This window comes from Coregonus clupeaformis, chromosome 19 (genome assembly GCF_020615455.1).
Source record: "Coregonus clupeaformis isolate EN_2021a chromosome 19, ASM2061545v1, whole genome shotgun sequence".
NCBI classification, from domain to species: Eukaryota; Metazoa; Chordata; class Actinopteri; order Salmoniformes; family Salmonidae; genus Coregonus; species Coregonus clupeaformis.
The window spans coordinates 6,479,752-6,497,220 of record NC_059210.1 but is presented as its reverse complement, the minus strand read 5'-3'; the positions used below and the strand labels follow the sequence as shown (position 1 = coordinate 6,497,220).

Genomic DNA, 17,469 nt, shown 5'->3' with positions numbered 1-17,469 from the left:
AATGATGGAGGCCACTGTGTTCTTGGGGACCTTCAATGCTGAAGAATTGTTTTGGTACCCTTCCCAGATCTGTGCTTCGACACAATCCTGTCTCAGAGCTCTACGGACAATTCCTTCGACCTCATGGCTTGGTTTTTCTCTGACATGCACTGTCAACTATGGGAGCTTATATAGACAGGTGTGTGCCTTTCCATATCATGTCCAATCAATTGAATTTACCACAGGTGGACTCCAATCAAGTTGTAGAAACATCTCAAGGATGATCAATGGAAACAGGATGCTCCTGAGCTCAATTTTGAGTCTCATAGCAAAGGGTCTGAATACTTATGTAAATAAGATATTTCTGTTTTAAATGTTTTATAAAAAGTTCTAAAAACCTGTTTTTGCTTTGTCATTATGGGGTATTGTGTGTATATTGATGAGAAAAAACTATTATTTAATGAATTTTATAATAAGGCTGTAATGTAACAAAATGTGGAAAAAGTCAAGGCCTCTGAATACTTTCCGAATGCACTGTATGTAGACACCGGCATTGTGCTGGATATAATGAGGTTAGAAATCTGTGGAATACTTCCATTGGGGATTAATAAAGTACAATCTCAATCTGATCTCTCCAGGGCATTATCCTGAGGCGGATCTTCACCACTGCCTCCTACTGCATGGTTCTCCGTATGACCCTCACCAGACAGCTGCCCGGCTCCATACAGATGTGGTACGACACGCTGGCACTGGTCACAAAGATAGAGGTGAGGCGGTTTTGTGTACTTGGGCATGGGAGTAAATGAGGGAGGGGGAATGGGGGAAGGACAGGGGGAGGGGAGAAGGATGGATGGGTTCATCTAGATGTGGTACAGTATGCTGGAACTTTGAGTCATCGTCGAAGTGGGCATTTTACTTGGGTAAAGTCTGGTAGAGGGCTGTAATGGTTGAGATTGGGGGAAAACAAAATGAAGATGTTGGATGGAGTTGGGTTGGAGGAGCACCTGTTGTAGTCATTGATACTGTATGTAATGTACATTTGCATGTGGAATGTACAGACTTGAGGAGAGGAAGTGGAGGGGAGAGAAGGTTGATGATAACTCTGGTTTTGTCAATGAGCTATGTTAGTGTCCCAGATGGTTATGTAAGTTCTGGTGGGTTTTTGTCCTCATGTCTAAAGAAGACACAGGAATTGGCTTACACAAACACACCCACTTACCCACACCAGACCTGGGTTCACATGCATGAGTATTTGAGTACATGATTATTTGGACTCATCTTCTCAGTCCAACATCTGGAATCCAAAACACGCGCAGCCCCCCTCCCCACCCCAACTGCACCCCAAGACACACACATGCCCTTCATACCACCTTGCCATAAGGCCCATCAAGAAATAGACAGAGACAGACATACATGCCATCCTCAGCCAAAAAGGCTATATTAGGGTCACAGTATAGTTGTTGTATCAATCTTATCAGTAATTCCTCTCTGTCTCCTGAACATACTGTCTATTCTGTCTTTAAACTGAACAGGACACTACAGTAGGACAACACAAGCTTTGCATTCTTCTTACACTACTGTTTATATTCATACCCAGAGGAAGAGTGTGTGTGTGTGTGTGTGTGTGTGTGTGTGTGTCTGTGTCTGTGTCTGTGTCTGTGTCTGTGTCTGTTTCTGTGTGTGTCTGTGTCTGTGTGTGTGTCTGTGTCTGTGTCTGTGTCTGTTTCTGTGTGTGTCTGTGTCTGTGTCTGTGTGTGTGCTTGCATGAGCGTGTGTGTATTGACCTAACTTGTTGTTGCCAAGATAATGTTCTTCTTTTGTTGTCTATCCTGTAGGAGTACCTCTGCAAAGAGGAGTACAAAGTATTGGAGTACAACCTGACCACCACTGAGATAGAGTTGGTGAACGTGACCGCCTCCTGGGATGAAGTATGTATGTTTGTGTGTGTGTGTGTGTGTGTGTGTGTGTGTGTGTGTGTGTGTGTGTGTGTAGCGTGTGCGTGTGCGTGTGCGTGCGTGTGTATGTATTCTATTCTTCCTGAGAATGATCCTACAACTGTGTAGGAAAAAGGCAATTCATTACCACATAATAACATTATCAGTTTGAAATGTCACAGGCAGTATTTTTCATTTTATTTATGCATTTTATGACCATCCCAAGTAGGCAGAAAATAATTTGTGTTCAGACACTTTGTGCACTAATTTAGATAAGCAACAGCAATGCTATGCTAGATTGTCACACCCTGGTTCTGGGACTCATTATGTTGAGCCAGGGTGTGTGCATTCTATGTGTTCATGTTCTATGTTGGGTGTCTAGGTTGTCGATGTCTATGTTTGTATTGAGTGACTCCCAATCGGAGGTAACGAGTGTCAGCTGTCGGCTCGTTATCTCTGATTGGGAGCCATATTTAAACTGTGTGTCTTCACCTTGTGTTTGTGGGTTTTTGTTCCGTGTTGGTTTGTTTTTGTAACCAAGGACGTCACGTTTCGTTGTTTTGATCGTGTGATCTTGATAAAATAAATATGTTTGCTTTCAACGCTGCGCCTTGGTCCTCTCCCTCCTTAGACGATCGTGACAGAAGAAACCACCATAACAGGACCAAGCAGCGTGAAGAAGAGAGAGGATGGACTTGGGAGCAGTTGAGTAGGAGTCTCGACTGGGCCAAGCCAAGAGAAGAGGAGAGAGGTTGGACTTTGGAGCAGTGGGGTGAGAGTCTGGCGAGAACGATGGAGGCCTGGTCCACGAAGAGGAGAGAACCCCAGAACATTTTTAGGGGGGGGCTCACGACGTCGGACCAGCAGGAGGCCGCGATAGAGCGGTCCAGTGGGTTGCCGGAGGAGGCCGCCGGGTTACGGGGGCCACTGGTCGAAGAGGGGATGGAGGAAGTAGAGGCACGGCGAGAGGTACTGGCGTGTGTTGCCAGTCCGGTCCGGCCCGTTCCAGATCCCGGTGTAGGGCCAGTGGTGTGTGTCCCCAGTACAGTCCGGCCCATCCAAGCTCCCCGCACCAAGCCAGTGGTGTGCGTCGTCAGCCCTGTCCGGCCCGTTCCTGCTCTCCGCGCCAAGTCTGTGGTGCGCGTCGCCAGCCCTGTCAGGCCCGGTGCCTGCTCTCCGCACCAAGTCTATGGTGCGTTTCGTCAGCCCTGTCCGGCCCGTTCCTGCTCTCCGCACTAGGTCTGTGGTGCGCGTCGCCAGCCCAGTCCGGCCCATCCAAGCTCCCCGCACCAGGTCAGTGGTGCGCGTCGCCAGCCCTGTCCGGCCCGTGCCTGCTCTCCGCACCAAGTCTATGGTGCGTTTCGTCCAGCCCTGTCCGGCCCGTTCCTGCTCTCCGCACCAAGTCTGTGGTGCGCCGCCAGCCCAGTCCGGCCCATCCAAGCTCCCCGCACCAGGTCAGTGGTGCGCGTCGTCAGCCCGGTCCGGCTCAGTCCTGCTCCCCGCACCAAGTCAGGGGTGCGCTTCGTCAGCCCGGTCCGGCCCGTTCCTCCTCCACGCATCAAGCCAGGGGTGTGCGTCGCCAGCCCAGCCCGGCCTGTTCCTGCTTCTCGCATCAAGCCCACGGTGTGCGTCGCCAGTCCAGCCCGGCCGGTTCCTGCTCCACGTACTAAGCCTACGGTGTACGTCGCCAGCCCAGCCCGGCCTGTTCCTGCTTCTCGCATCAAGCCTACGGTGTGCGTCGCCAGCCCAGCCCGGCCTGTTCCTGCTCCACGCACAGAACCTACGGTGTGCGTCGCCAGCCCAGCCCGGCCTGTTCCTGCTCCACGCACTAAACCTACGGTGCGCGTCGCCACCCCGGTCCGGCCTGTTCCTGCCACCCGCACCAAGTCTACGGTGCGCGTCGCCAGCCCGACCCGGCCTGTTCCTGCCACTCACACCAAACCACGGTGCGCGTCGCCAGCCCGGTCCGGCCTGTTCCTGCCACCCGCACCAAGTCTACGGTGCGCGTCGCCAGCCCGACCCGGCCTGTTCCTGCCACTCGCACCAAACCTACGGTGCGCGTCGCCAGCCCGGTCCGGCCTGTTCCTGCCACCCGCACCAAGTCTACGGTGTGCGTCGCCAGCCCGACCCGGCCTGTTCCTGCCACTCGCACCAAACCTACGGTGCGCGTCGCCAGCCCGACCCGGCCTGTTCCTGCCACTCGCACCAAACCTACGGTGCGCGTCGCCAGCCCGGTCCGGCCTGTTCCTGCCACTCGCACTAAGCCAGGGGTGCGAGAAGTCAGCCTGGTAAGGCCCGTTCCTCCTCCACGCACCAAGCCTACGGGGTGCGTCGTCAGCCCTGTCCGGCTCGTTCCTGCTCTCCGCACCAGGTCTGTGGTGCGCGTCGCCAGCCCATTCCGGTCCATTCCTGTTCCACGCACCAAGCCAGGGGCGCGTGTCGTCAGCCTGGTAAGGCCCGTTCCTCCTCCACGCACCAGGCCAGGGGTGCGAGTCGACAGACTGGACCAGGGGCGCATTGGGAGGTGTATTGTAGGGTGGTGGTCAAGGCCGGAGCCAGAACCGCCACCGAGGAGGTATGCCCGCCCAGCCCTCCCCTGTTTGGGGTTTTTGAGGCGCGGTCGCAGTCCGCGCCTTTAGGGGGGGGTACTGTCACACCCTGGTTCTGGGACTCATTATGTTGAGCCAGGGTGTGTGCATTCTATGTGTTCATGTTCTATGTTGGGTGTCTAGGTTGTCGATGTCTATGTTTGTATTGAGTGACTCCCAATCGGAGGTAACGAGTGTCAGCTGTCGGCTCGTTATCTCTGATTGGGAGCCATATTTAAACTGTGTGTCTTCACCTTGTGTTTGTGGGTTTTTGTTCCGTGTTGGTTTGTTTTTGTAACCAAGGACGTCACGTTTCGTTGTTTTGATCGTGTGATCTTGATAAAATAAATATGTTTGCTTTCAACGCTGCGCCTTGGTCCTCTCCCTCCTTAGACGATCGTGACATAGATGGTGTTAAACTATACCAAACCCAACACATCTCTATGCTGGGAAAAGCACTACCCCATAAAACGTCACCCAGGTGAATGATTAAACAAACCAACCAGTGACTCAACAGAGGTTACCCTTTTCTCTCCTACAGCAGGGGTTCCCAAACTTTTTCACTCAAGCTTCTCCTATTTCTCAGTGATTCCCAGAAACTTCAAAGAATTTCTCGGCCGGATAGCTGACGCATTTCAGCATAAAGCCTTCATCATAGCATTTTCTCACCAATCTGTTTTCCCCTTTATGCCCAATTAGTATTCCTAATACAACCAGAGCTGTGCGCACGTGAGCTCACTCTTTCAGACAAGCTGGTCTAGTCATATTGTATGAGAGAAAATTCAATGTAATATAAAGCTCTTTCTCACCCTCTCTCTCACTCCCCCTTTCTCTCTTTCGCACCCTACTCTCTTCCCCCTCTCCAGGGTATCGGGGAGCTCTTTGAGAAGATCAAGAAGGAGAACAAGGCTAACGGCCACCCTAACGGTGACGCAGGGCTGTTCTTCACTAACCTGTATGTCACACCCGTCCTCAAGAACATCAGCCTGTACCTAGAGAAGGGCAAGATGCTGGCCGTGGCTGGATCCACCGGCTCTGGAAAGGTACCGCTACCACTCACTGTCTGGGAACACTGGGGTGGACGGACGAGGTCTGGGCCTTTGTTTATTTGATTAGACAGGAACAATGTACATGAATCAACATTTCTGTAAATGTGCCAACTGCAGTCCCTGTAACGGCCCTGCTACACTACAGCCACCGGGCGTCCGGCTTTGCCATTGAGGGAATGCTTCCTTTTAAATTGATGAAAGGTGCTATACTGCTTGAGTTGCGTCGCGTCTAATGGCAGTGTCCAAGCTCAAGAATCGCAGAGGTTCAATGATAAAATGATAAAAAAGTTGATTTGGGTTGGTTTCTGTGTAGCAGGTAGAACGTCACAACAGAGTGTGCACTTTGATGTAATGTAGCTGAAGTGTGATTCTCATATCTCGCAATGTCATAATGTTTTTCAATATGTCTCACTTTACTAAGGATCCACAGGCTCAGGAAAGGTATTGGACCACTCACTGTCTGGGAACAATCACTGGGGTGGACGGAGTGTGGGGTGTGGGCTCCTCATGTCTCAATGGGTCATATTGTGTCTTAATAATATTATTGAGACACAGGAGGTTGGTGGCACCAGTTTTGACTGGGCTGAGCGGGGACTGTGCTTCCGCAGAGGTAGGGGGGCCAGCAGGCCAGAGGTGGATGAACGCAATGCCCTCGTTTGGGTGTAGGGACTGATCAGAGCCTGAAGGTACGGAGGTGCCGTTCCTCTCACAGCTCTGTAGGCAAGCACCATGGTCTTGTAGCAGATGCAGGCTTCAACTGGAAGCCAGTGGAGTGTGCGGAGGAGCGGGGTGAATTGAGAGAACTTGGGAAGGTTGAACACCAGACGGTCTGCAGCGTTCTGGATGAGTTGTAGGGGTTTAATGGCACAGGCAGGGAGCCCAGCCAACAGTGAGTTGCAGTAGTCCAGACGGGAGATGACAAGTGCCTGGATTAGGACCTGTGCCGCTTCCTGTGTAAGGTAGGGTCATACTCTGTGAATGTTGTAGAGCATGAACCTACAGGATCGGGTCACCGCTTTGATGTTAGCGGAGAACGACAGGGTGTTGTCCAGGGTCACACCAAGGTTCTTTGCACTCTGGGGGGAGGACACAACGGAGTTGTCAACCGTGATGGCGAGATCATGGAGCGGGCAGTCCTTCCCCGGGAGGAAGAGCAGCTCCGTCTTGCCGAGGTTCAGCTTGAGGTGGTGATCCGTCATCCACACTGATATGTCTGCCAGACATGCAGAGATGCGATTCGCCACCTGGTTATCAGAAGGGGGAAAGGAGAAGATTAATTGTGTGTCGTCTGCGTAGCAATGATAGGAGAGACCATGTGAGGATATGACAGAGCCAAATGACTTGGTGTATAGAGAGAATAGGAGAGGGCCTAGAACTGAGCCCTGGGGGACACCAGTAGTGAGAGCACGTGGTGCGGTTACAGATTCTCGCCACCCCACCTGTTAGGAGCGACCTGTGAGGTAGGACGCAATCCAAGAGTGAGTCGCGCCGGAGATGCCCAACTCGGAGAGGGTGGAGAGGAGGATCTGATGGTTCACAGTATCAAAGGCAGCAGATAGGTCTAGAAGGATGAGAGCAGAGTACTTCCATTCAGCCACAAGAGCATTAGTGAGGTCAGGCACTGACGTTGGGCGATTAGGCCTGGCTCGCAGTCGGCGTTCCAATTCATCCCAAAAGTGTTAGATGGGGTTGAGGTCAGGGCTCTGTGCATTCAAGTTCATCCACACCAATCTCGACAAACCATTTCTGTATGGACCTCGCTTTGTGCATGGGGACATTGTCATGCTGAAACATGAAAGGGCCTTCCCCAAACTGTTGCACATATATGGAAGCACTGTTGCCACAAAGTTGGAAGCACACTGTAGCGTTAAGATTTCCCTTCACTTGAACTATGGGGCCTACTCCGAACCATAAAAAACAGCCACAGACTATTATTCCTCCTCCACCAAACTTTACAGTTGGCACTATGCATTCGGGCAGGTAGCGTTCTCCTGGCATCCACCAAACCCAGGTTTGTCCGTTGGACTGCCAGATGGTGAAGCGGGATTCATCACTACAGAGAATGCATTTCCACTGCTCCAGAGTCCAATGGAGGCGAGCTTAGCAGACGCTTGGCATTGCGCATGGTGATCTTAGGCTTGTGTGTGGCTGCTCGACCATGGAAACCTATTTCATGACGCTCCCGACGAACAGTTCTTGTGCTTCCAGAGGCAGGTTTGGACTCGGTAGTGGGTGTTGCAACCGAGGACAGACGATTTTTACTCGCTATGCGCTTCAGCACACAGCGGTCCCATTCTGTGAGCTTGTGTGGCCTACCACTTCGTGATTGAGCCGTTGTTGCTCCTAGACGTTTCCACTTCACAATAACAGCCCTTTTATTTGACCGGGGCAGCTCTAGCAGGGCAGAAATTTTATGAACTGAGTTGTTGGAAAGGTGGCATCCTATGACGGTGCCACGTTGAAAGTCACTGAGCTCTTCAGTAAGGCCATTCTACTGCCAATGTTTGTCTATGGAGATTGCATGGCTGTGTGCTCGATTTTATACACCTGTCAGCAACAGGTGTGGCTGGAATAGCTGAATCCACTAATTTGAAGGGGTGTCCACATACTTCTGTATATATAGTGTACATCAAACACATGATTCTCCTTTCCGGGCATTATTATGAGCCGTCCTCCCCTCAGCAGCCTCCTGTATATTGAGATCAGTGGAGGCTGCTGAGGGGAGGACGGCTCATAATAATGGCTGGAACGGAGCAAATGGAAAGGCATCAAACGGAAAGGCATCAAACACATGGAAACCATTTTTTTGATGTATTGGATACCATTCCACTGATTCCGCTCCAGCCTCCCCAATTAAGGTGCCACTAACCTCCTGTGATTGAGATATATTACATATTGAGACAAAGTGAGGGACTTAATATTATCAATATCTCACTTTGTGTCAATGCCTCAATTTCACCTCTACTGGTGGTATAAAGTGCAGTCAGTCCGAGGTTTGGAGATGAGTGTCTGCCTCTCTACATTCAAACAGTTACACGCCACCCCTTCCCTGGTGAGCTGAAGGGAATAGCATATAATAGAATACATTATTATTCCTCTCTCTCCAGGGCATAATTTTGTACATACACTACCAGTCAAAAGTTTGGACACACCTACTCATTCCAGGGTTTTTCTTTATTTTTACTATTTTCTACATTGTAGAACAATAGTGAAGACATCAGAACTATGAAATAACACATATGGAATCATGTAGTAACCAAAAAAGTGTTAAACAAATCAAAATACATTTTATATTTGAGATCCTTCAAATAGCCACCATTTGCCTTGATGGCAGCTTTGCACACTCTTACTGTAGATTAAGGATGCACATATACTGTATCTCTTCCCTCTCTGCATATTTGTACTCCATAGTGTTCAGAGGTGTTCTGACATTTCTTCCCTTTATAACAGGATTAACACACACTACCAAGCTTATCTCCTTTGTGGTGCTGGGAATTACTCCCCCAAAAATCAACATTGTAGAAGAAAAAAAAAGAACTCCTGCACACACGATTTTACCCCCTCACATTTATTGTGCTCAACGCCCCCCCAGAGTTCCCTGCTGATGATGATCCTGGGGGAGCTGGTCCCATCGGAGGGGAAGATCAGACACAGTGGGCGGATCTCCTTCTCCCCCCAGACTGCCTGGATCATGCCTGGAACCATTCGTGACAACATCCTGTTTGGCCTGACCTACGACAAATTCCGCTACACCTCTGTCATTAAGGCCTGTCAGCTGGAGGAGGTACGGTGGAGTGAAATATGTTGTCGCTCTTTTATATTGTGTGTTGTCTGTTAGCTTGGTTAGAATTATTTTGGTCTCAGGTATGGTATTTGATGTAGTTGTGTCGGATGTTTCTTTACTTATTTTGCATTCCTTTGTCTTTGCTTTATTTCCGACCGTCCATGTGAATTTTTTCAAATTTTCTCCCCTCTTTTTACCTGATGTTTTTTCTTCTACTCTCTCTATCTCCCCCTGTTCTCTTGCTAATCTCTCATTCCTAACCCCATTCTCTTCTCCTCCCTTGACTCATATGTTCTACCTGGCTGTCTACCCAGTAGCCTTTGTGAGGAGTTGAGATGTTATATTTTACCAGTTTACACATACACACACCCTTCCGTCCCTGTGTGGAGCCCCGCTGCCTCAGCAGGGGGGCCGTGTCACTGGATTACTGTCCCTGACACTCCCGTTGCCATGGACACCCCACATTATATCATTGGGACGGAATATCAGCTTGCTCAGTCACAAGCATTGATGTAGACTAGACAAGACTAGAGCATTCATTGTCAATCTGTGTTTCTGTGTATCTCTATATACTTAGGGTCAGTTTTTCCTGACTACGTGACCTGACCAGAAAACTCTATACAGTAGCATTTATTGGTTTTACATTTAGACCACTGAGAAGGCGTGAAAATGATTAGTGGCACACTGGCACCGCTCATGCCCTGTGGTATTGATTATTTGGCACAGATCATTTGGATGGTGTGTTACCTGAGGCCTCTTGAGGCACTGTTTGAAATCTGTGCCAGCCCACCCCCCAATAAGTGCTAACTAAACAGCTACATTGAAAAAGACTGTTACAAAAGGCATTATGGAACAGCTCCTTTGATATGCCATTGCAACTATAGGTGATAGGCCTACGTGTGTTATTGCTTGTTTTGAAGCAAACACTACTGTATGCACCTATTTTAACCCTTTGACACCTCACAATGAGCACCTTTTGACCTGACCTTTCACTCTTATGTAACTGTGTAATGTTTACCTTTTTCCAAACTCTCAACAACTGAGTGACTTCAGAGGAGTCATGAATATTCCACCTCTCAAAGAGAATATGACAAAAGCAATCTGGAATACGTGGTCTGAGACGGAGAGAAAAAAGAGACACCTGTGAGAGACATCTGACGAATCAGACTGTGTTTAGTGGGCTTGTGATCATGCTCCAGTCCCTTTTTGCCTCTCCTAGGACCAGATAATTATCATGGGTGGGCTGTTTCTTGTAAACCCCAATCATTTTACATGTTAACAGTTCGTTAGCTTGTAATCTCGGCACCCAAAACCAAGTCTTACGGTGAGAGAATAGTTAGCTTGTAGCGCTAGCCACACAGTGACTTTTTTCAGTGTGAGACACACAATGTGCCTTTTCTCCACTTGCTGTGTTTTACGACCTGTTAAACAACCTCTTAACTTAATTCCCAATGCCTTCCTTTTGGATAGCGGAAGGTAGGAGGATTTATGTATGACTAAATTCATTCTTTCACATGTTGGTTTACGTGTTTCAGACGTTTGTGTTTGAGTTAGCCAAATTATTTAGCCAATTAGCTTCAGCCGGCTGGTGTGCGACCCTGGTTTGACTTTGGATAGCCTATCTCCGGGGCTAGTTAGGGTCCATGAATAATTTATTACACAATGTAAATGAGACAATATTTTCATGTTCACAACTTTTGGTTTTCTCCTTAAATGTTTTCAATATTTGTATATGAATTTCTACAATTTATAGTTTGTTTGAGGTTTTTAAGTCATTGAAATTTGGAGTTATTGAAATTTTAACATTGTGTCCCATGTACATTGTGTTATTTACCGATGGTCCCTAACTAGCCCCATAGTCAATCCAAATTTACCACAGGCATTATGATCGGGTCGCGTGCAGCTGCACTCCAAATTGTTGATTACTTGTGTGCTGACGGCATGTGGGCAGGATTGAAACAAACCCAACCTTTTACGTTGTGACTCAGTCACGACCACAAGTCTCAAAAACTATGTTTTATCAAAAAAACTTTGCAGTACATTTTGACAGTAGAGTGCATGTTTCTGACCACATAGGCTATTTTCTAAATGATAAGTAGTTTTTTAGTGGGCATTTGTGATGTTTTTCATACTCCTTTCATGTTTCAGTGTGTCTTTTTAGGTATGTTTGATGTGGTGGAATTAGACTTTTGAAATCCAACCTTTCTGCCGTAAATACATTTTTAAAAAATTGTTTTAAGTATATAGTCCCGTGTAGCTCAGTTGGTAGAGCATGGCGTTTGCAACGCCATGGTTTTGGGTTCGTTTCCCACGGGGGACCAATATGAAAAAAATTAAAATAATGTATGCACTCACTAACTGTAAGTCGCTCTGGATAAGAGCGTCTGCTAAAAAAATAAGAATATATACATGTGATTTGATTGCTTTGTAGCTGTATACCAATATGAAAAAGGAATTGGATTTGCAAAACTCAGTTGTGTTACTGTCACCTACAGTACTTTAGACCATTTTTTTACCAGGCCTCAGATTATTTTATTTCACATTTAAATACTTGACAGAAAAACTAGGGGACGTTGAACTGAGTCTGTGCCCAGTTTCTTATCAACCTTCTTTCAGGAGTAATAGATGTAAACAAACCATTTGTTTTTATTTTTGCAGTTGCCATTTCAGTCTGTTATGTCTACTAACACTGAACTTTTCTCTTTGTTTTCCCTGACACATTTAGTAGTGCTGCTCCCCTACCTTTCATGTATTTGTGTGTGGGTGTGTGTCTATGTTTCAAACATGAATCAAAACCTCCCCTGCTCTCCCCTCAGGATCTGGCCCTGCTGCCGGAGAAAGACATGACGCCCCTTATGGAGGGAGGGGTGACCCTTAGTGGAGGTCAGAGGGCGAGGATAGGCCTGGCCAGGTACGTACCTGTACACACACACACAAACACACCTGTCTCTCCGTTTGCGCCGGCCCGTATGACCTGTGGCAACACTCATTCAACACCGAAGATATGTGACCTACTTGCCAGAGCACTGTGGTTTATTTTTTTGAAGTCATTACTCGTGTTATGGCTTGTTAAATGTGTTCCTATACTTACCTTCTAAAATGTAAATGTCAATGGAATGTGACATGATACTCTTGAAGGAAGAATGCATCTTGTGTTGTTTTGCCCACGAGACTGCTGTTATGGGACAGTGTATGCATGAATAGTGCATCCTGATTGGTCATAATGCCCTATGAAAAAGATGATTACTACAGAATCAATATATTTGAGTTAGTTCAGCTCTTGCAACTGTCGTGTTCTATGATTTCATGTGTTTTATTTCTGGTACTTCTGCAGACTCAAACTAACTTTATTAGTACACATTAAATCTTGATGTATATTCCAACATTCCGACATATTCATTATTTATTGGTTTTATTGTACTGGGTGTCCATTTGCTCCCACTTAACAAAGGGCATCATTGTCGGTTTCGCTATATTGTCATAGTAAATGTATCACTTAAACTGAATTGAATCCCACAGGGACTTAACTTCCTCATTTAAAAGCCTATTTGATTTATTACTTACTTCCATTTATCCGTTTGTGTGTGTGCGTGCATGTGTGTGTTTCTCTGTGTATTTGTGTGTGCTATTACAGAGCTGTGTATAAAGACGCCGACCTCTACCTATTGGATTCACCTTTTACCCACCTGGACATTGTGACTGAGAAAGAGATCTTTGAGAGGTCTGTCTGTGGCTCAACACTGAAGCTTTCATATTGGCCGGGCCTTGCGGATGGGGGAGGGTTGGGCTGGGTGGAATGGGCTGGGTGAATGGTTAAGGAGAGGAGAGAAGGTTAAGGTCAAGGTTGTATCTTTCTTGTTGTGTTTGACATAGTGAGAACTTGAGTTAGGTGGTGAAGTGTTCCCAGAAGTCTTTTGGTCGATCAAAGGGCTTTTCATGGAAATGTAACTTTCTCTCTGACATTCATGATCTTTGATCTAATTTCTGACGTTTGTGTTATCAGCGTCTTCCCACCCAGAAATGAGGGCAAGCACATGATTGAACAAAAATGTGAAACATATAATCTCTTTCTATTTATTTTTCAAAGGCCTAAAGTAAAGTTTGATCAAACTAAACAAAGGATACATGTATTTTCTCCTGCCAGGTGTCTGTGTAAACTGATGTCCTCCAAGACTCGTATCGTGGTCACTAGTAAGCTGGAGCACCTGAAGAGAGCGGACAAGATCCTTCTGCTTCACAACGGAGTGTGTTACTTCTACGGTTCCTTCTCCGAGCTGCAGGCCAAGAGACCAGACTTCAGCTCCCTGCTCCTGGGCCTGGAGGCTTACGACAACATCAACGCCGAACGCCGAAGCTCCATCCTCACCGAGACCCTCCGACGCGTCTCCATCGATGAATCTGCCATCTTCCGTGGCCCCGAACCCATCCACCAGTCCTTCCGCCAGCCCCCGCCACCGATCACCTGTACCAACAATGGCCCTCAAGCCATCACCATCGCCGGGGGTGACGGTCTCACAGCAGCAGAAAAACGTAAACAGTCAATTATCCTGAATCCGTTAGCGCCGGCCCGTAAATTCTCCTTCATCGGTACGGGGCCCCAGAAAGTCCAGGCTCCTCCACCCGGGTCCACCACTATCGAGGATGCCGTGCGGGAGCTGTCAGAGAGGAAGTTCTCAGTGGTGCCCGAGGACGATCAGGTGAGGCTGCTTCTCTACTTATTTTCATTGACTGAGGGGAGGCTTCCCGCACACAGATTAAGCCTAGTCCTGGACAAACAAATGCTTTCAATGGAGAATCTCCATTGGGAATACTTTTTAGTCCGGGACTAGGCTTGATCTGTGTCTGGGAAACCGGCTCAAAGTATTCTTATTGTGCTGTTTTTCTACTTATTGTTCATTGGATATTTTTATAGCTGTTTGAGAGGAGAGCTTGTATTTTAGTAAGCATTTCATTGCACTGTGCACAGTACTATGCTGTATCCTGTGCATATGACAAATCCATTGATTTGATTGCAGGTGCATCTGCTAAATGAGGTGCGTCTGCTAATAAGCATCTGCTAAATGGCATATATTATATTATTATATATTATAGGTTGAAGAGTCGCTGCCGCGGGGGAACCTGTACCACCACGGCCTGCAGCACCTGAGCGGGCAGCGCCGCCAGTCTGTGCTGCAGTTCATCACCAACGCCCAGGGGCAGGGCAGGAGGGAGCAGCTTCAGACGTCCTTCAGGAAGAAGCTGTCCATCACGCCACAGTGCGAGCTGGCCTCTGAGCTGGACATCTACGCACGACGCCTGTCCAAAGATATTATCTATGACATCAGCGAGGATGTGGACGAGCAGGACATGGAGGTAGGTTCAGTGAAGGGAGCTGGTTGGGTTCAAGGCAGGTTGGATGTTTTCCTCTGTAACTGCTGGTCTTTATGAGCACATGGAGGTTAGGGTAAGGGTTAGGGTCAAGGAATAGCCCAGGGGACATCATAGAAAGTGCACCAATGTTTGAACCACCTTTTCCAAAACAACGTTTGAATAGAAACATTTGAAGACAAAACACAAAGAACAGCTAGGTTTGAGTATTTCATTTGACATATATCCTTTGTCTGTTTGCAGCAATGCTTTGCAGACGAGCGTGAGAACGTGTTTGAGACGACGTCGTGGAATACCTACCTGCGTTACATCTTCACCAACCGGAACCTCGTCTACGTCCTCATCTTCATCTTCCTCGTCTTCGCTGTAGAGGTAAAGAAACTGTATTAAATGATAACATTAGATAATCCCTGTCTTGGAGATACTGTAGTGATACTATATTAAACAATAACAATACTGTATTAGAGGAAATCAGAATCACCTTTTATGCATGGTATGGATGAATAAACAATTTACAATGGATAATGTGCAATGGAGCGGAACTATATACTGTATATACTGCATATATATTATATATATATATATATATATATATATATATATATATATATTATATTATACCACACCATTGTTGAATACTCGTTTCTGATTAGCTTGAAGGGCATTCTAGAGTGTGCATTATTTCACTATAATGCACAGCAATATTCAATGGCTATGAAGTTCGTTCTTACATGTTCTACAACAAAAATGCATTTTACGTACCTTTTTTTTGTATTTTACAGATAGAAAGATGAAAAAAGTATTTATCCACAATCTGCTATATATAAGTCCGGTCCTGGAATGTTTTAACAAAATGAAACCAAAATATTTAGACTGACTTGATCCAGTGTACCGAAAAATGGATTTGCGTGATATGCAGATAGGCGCATATTTAATGAGATATCACACAATTTGCTTATTTTAATAAAACATTTCTGAAAAATTGTAATACTAAAAAGTATTATATTTGTGTCCACATTCAACTGGTAAAAGTTGTAATATGATTAAGGGGAAGAAAAGTACCCTATTAGAGTGTTGTGCCTGGCCTTAAATGATAACAATACTGTAATACAGGATATATTCTATATTAACCCATAACAACACTGTATTAAAGAATCCTAACCTCAACTCTAGCCTTTCTGGAATTCTTGAGCGAGAATACAGAGTGACGTCTGGTAGCGCGAGACTACAGCGTCCCTGTTGGATCATAATTGCATAATTATATTGCCTATTGACAATATAATTACAATGCATGGTGCCACCCTCAGTCTAACTGTGTTTATTGTGTGTTGTAGGTTGCTGGCTCTGTCCTGGGGATATTTCTTATCACAGAGTAAGTTGTTGTTTGTTTTTTACGTGTACTGTAATATTCATCACAAGGCACTAGGATGATCAGCCTACAATCAATGGTGAACAAGTAGTATCCACCACAAGACACCAATATCAGCCAGATAACATATAAACAGCCCAATACAAAGTACAGTACTCAAACAAAAGACCAGTAAAAAAAAAAACATCCACTGTGGTCTCTCAGGACCTGGCCTAGAGTAGGAAAAACCATCATTCAGATACGAATGTTTGTTGTGCTTTCTTCTCTCCCTCCCAGTAAGATCTCGACAGAGGAGGCCAACCCGTCGGCGCCTAACTACGTAGATCAACAACACGCCAACGCCTCGTCACCCGCCATCTGTAAGCCAGTCATCGTCACGCCAACCAGCGCCTATTACATAATCTACATCTACGTGGCGACGTCAGAGAGTGTTTTGGCGCTGGGGTTCTTCAGAGGCCTACCATTGGTCCACACTTTACTAACCGTGTCCAAGAGGTTGCATGAACAGATGCTGACCGCTGTGCTCAGGGCCCCCATGGCCGTACTCAACACTATGAAGACTGGTGAGCTACGTTGCTGAAACCCCTGGCTTAACCAAGGATTATGTATCAGCTAGAGATACATACTGTACTTGCATCTACCGGTATCTGAACACTTTGATGGCTAACTTATCAGTCAGTTGTCTATGCAATCTCACAGCCTATACATCAGTCAGTCAGTCAGCCATTCAGTTAGTCAGTGCGACCACCAGCGGCAGTCAATTCCTCCATCTTTCAGCAGCAGTCAATTCCATGTGTGTGCTTTTCTGCCCTGTAGGTCGGATCATGAACAGGTTCACTAAAGACATGGCCACCATTGACGACATGCTTCCTCTTGCACTGTTTGACCTCATCCAGGTAGGTGACTGGCTGCTCTGCCAGTCTCAGTCTTTCTGAAAGAGAGTCTCTCCCAGTCTCAATCTCTATCTATCTCTGTCTTTTTCATATTCTCTCCCTCTAGTTAAGTCTGATCGTGCTGGGTGCCATATTTACTGTGTCCATCATGCAGCCATACATCTTCATTGCTGCGATCCCATTGGCCGTCATATTCGTGGTTCTGAGGAAGTACTTTCTGCGTACGGGACAGCAGCTCAAACAACTGGAGGCTGAGGGTGAGACTGGGAGGGGGATTGAATGGGGCTGGGGATGGGGCACTTTCAAATACTGGAGGTGTGCTTGATTTATCTTGACTGGCAAGAAAGATGTGCAGAGTTTATACTTTTGGAACTATTCCAGAAGTTACATTGTACTGTGCAAGGAGGCGAACAAAGTAAGGGTTATAAAAGAAAGGAGAGTGACAACAGGAGCGGAGGATTAGAAAGAGCGAATGGAGAGAAGAGATATCACCTTTTGGAGAGAAA

At 46.8% G+C, this 17,469-nt stretch overlaps 1 protein-coding gene across 1 annotated transcript in view; it reads left to right on the top strand.

Annotated features, from left to right (window-relative positions):
• LOC121531542 (cystic fibrosis transmembrane conductance regulator-like) overlaps positions 1 to 17,469 on the top strand; it is a 41,549-nt gene that overhangs the window by 13,993 nt on the left and 10,087 nt on the right. Inside the window, exons 9-21 of the mRNA XM_041836795.1 lie at positions 618 to 746; positions 1,815 to 1,907; positions 5,368 to 5,544; positions 9,143 to 9,334; positions 12,151 to 12,245; positions 12,969 to 13,055; positions 13,479 to 14,031; positions 14,426 to 14,686; positions 14,945 to 15,073; positions 16,036 to 16,073; positions 16,347 to 16,633; positions 16,887 to 16,966; positions 17,070 to 17,220. Of these exons, the coding sequence (XP_041692729.1) occupies positions 618 to 746; positions 1,815 to 1,907; positions 5,368 to 5,544; positions 9,143 to 9,334; positions 12,151 to 12,245; positions 12,969 to 13,055; positions 13,479 to 14,031; positions 14,426 to 14,686; positions 14,945 to 15,073; positions 16,036 to 16,073; positions 16,347 to 16,633; positions 16,887 to 16,966; positions 17,070 to 17,220 (2,272 nt within the window). The remainder of the gene's footprint in view (positions 1 to 617; positions 747 to 1,814; positions 1,908 to 5,367; positions 5,545 to 9,142; positions 9,335 to 12,150; positions 12,246 to 12,968; positions 13,056 to 13,478; positions 14,032 to 14,425; positions 14,687 to 14,944; positions 15,074 to 16,035; positions 16,074 to 16,346; positions 16,634 to 16,886; positions 16,967 to 17,069; positions 17,221 to 17,469) is intronic.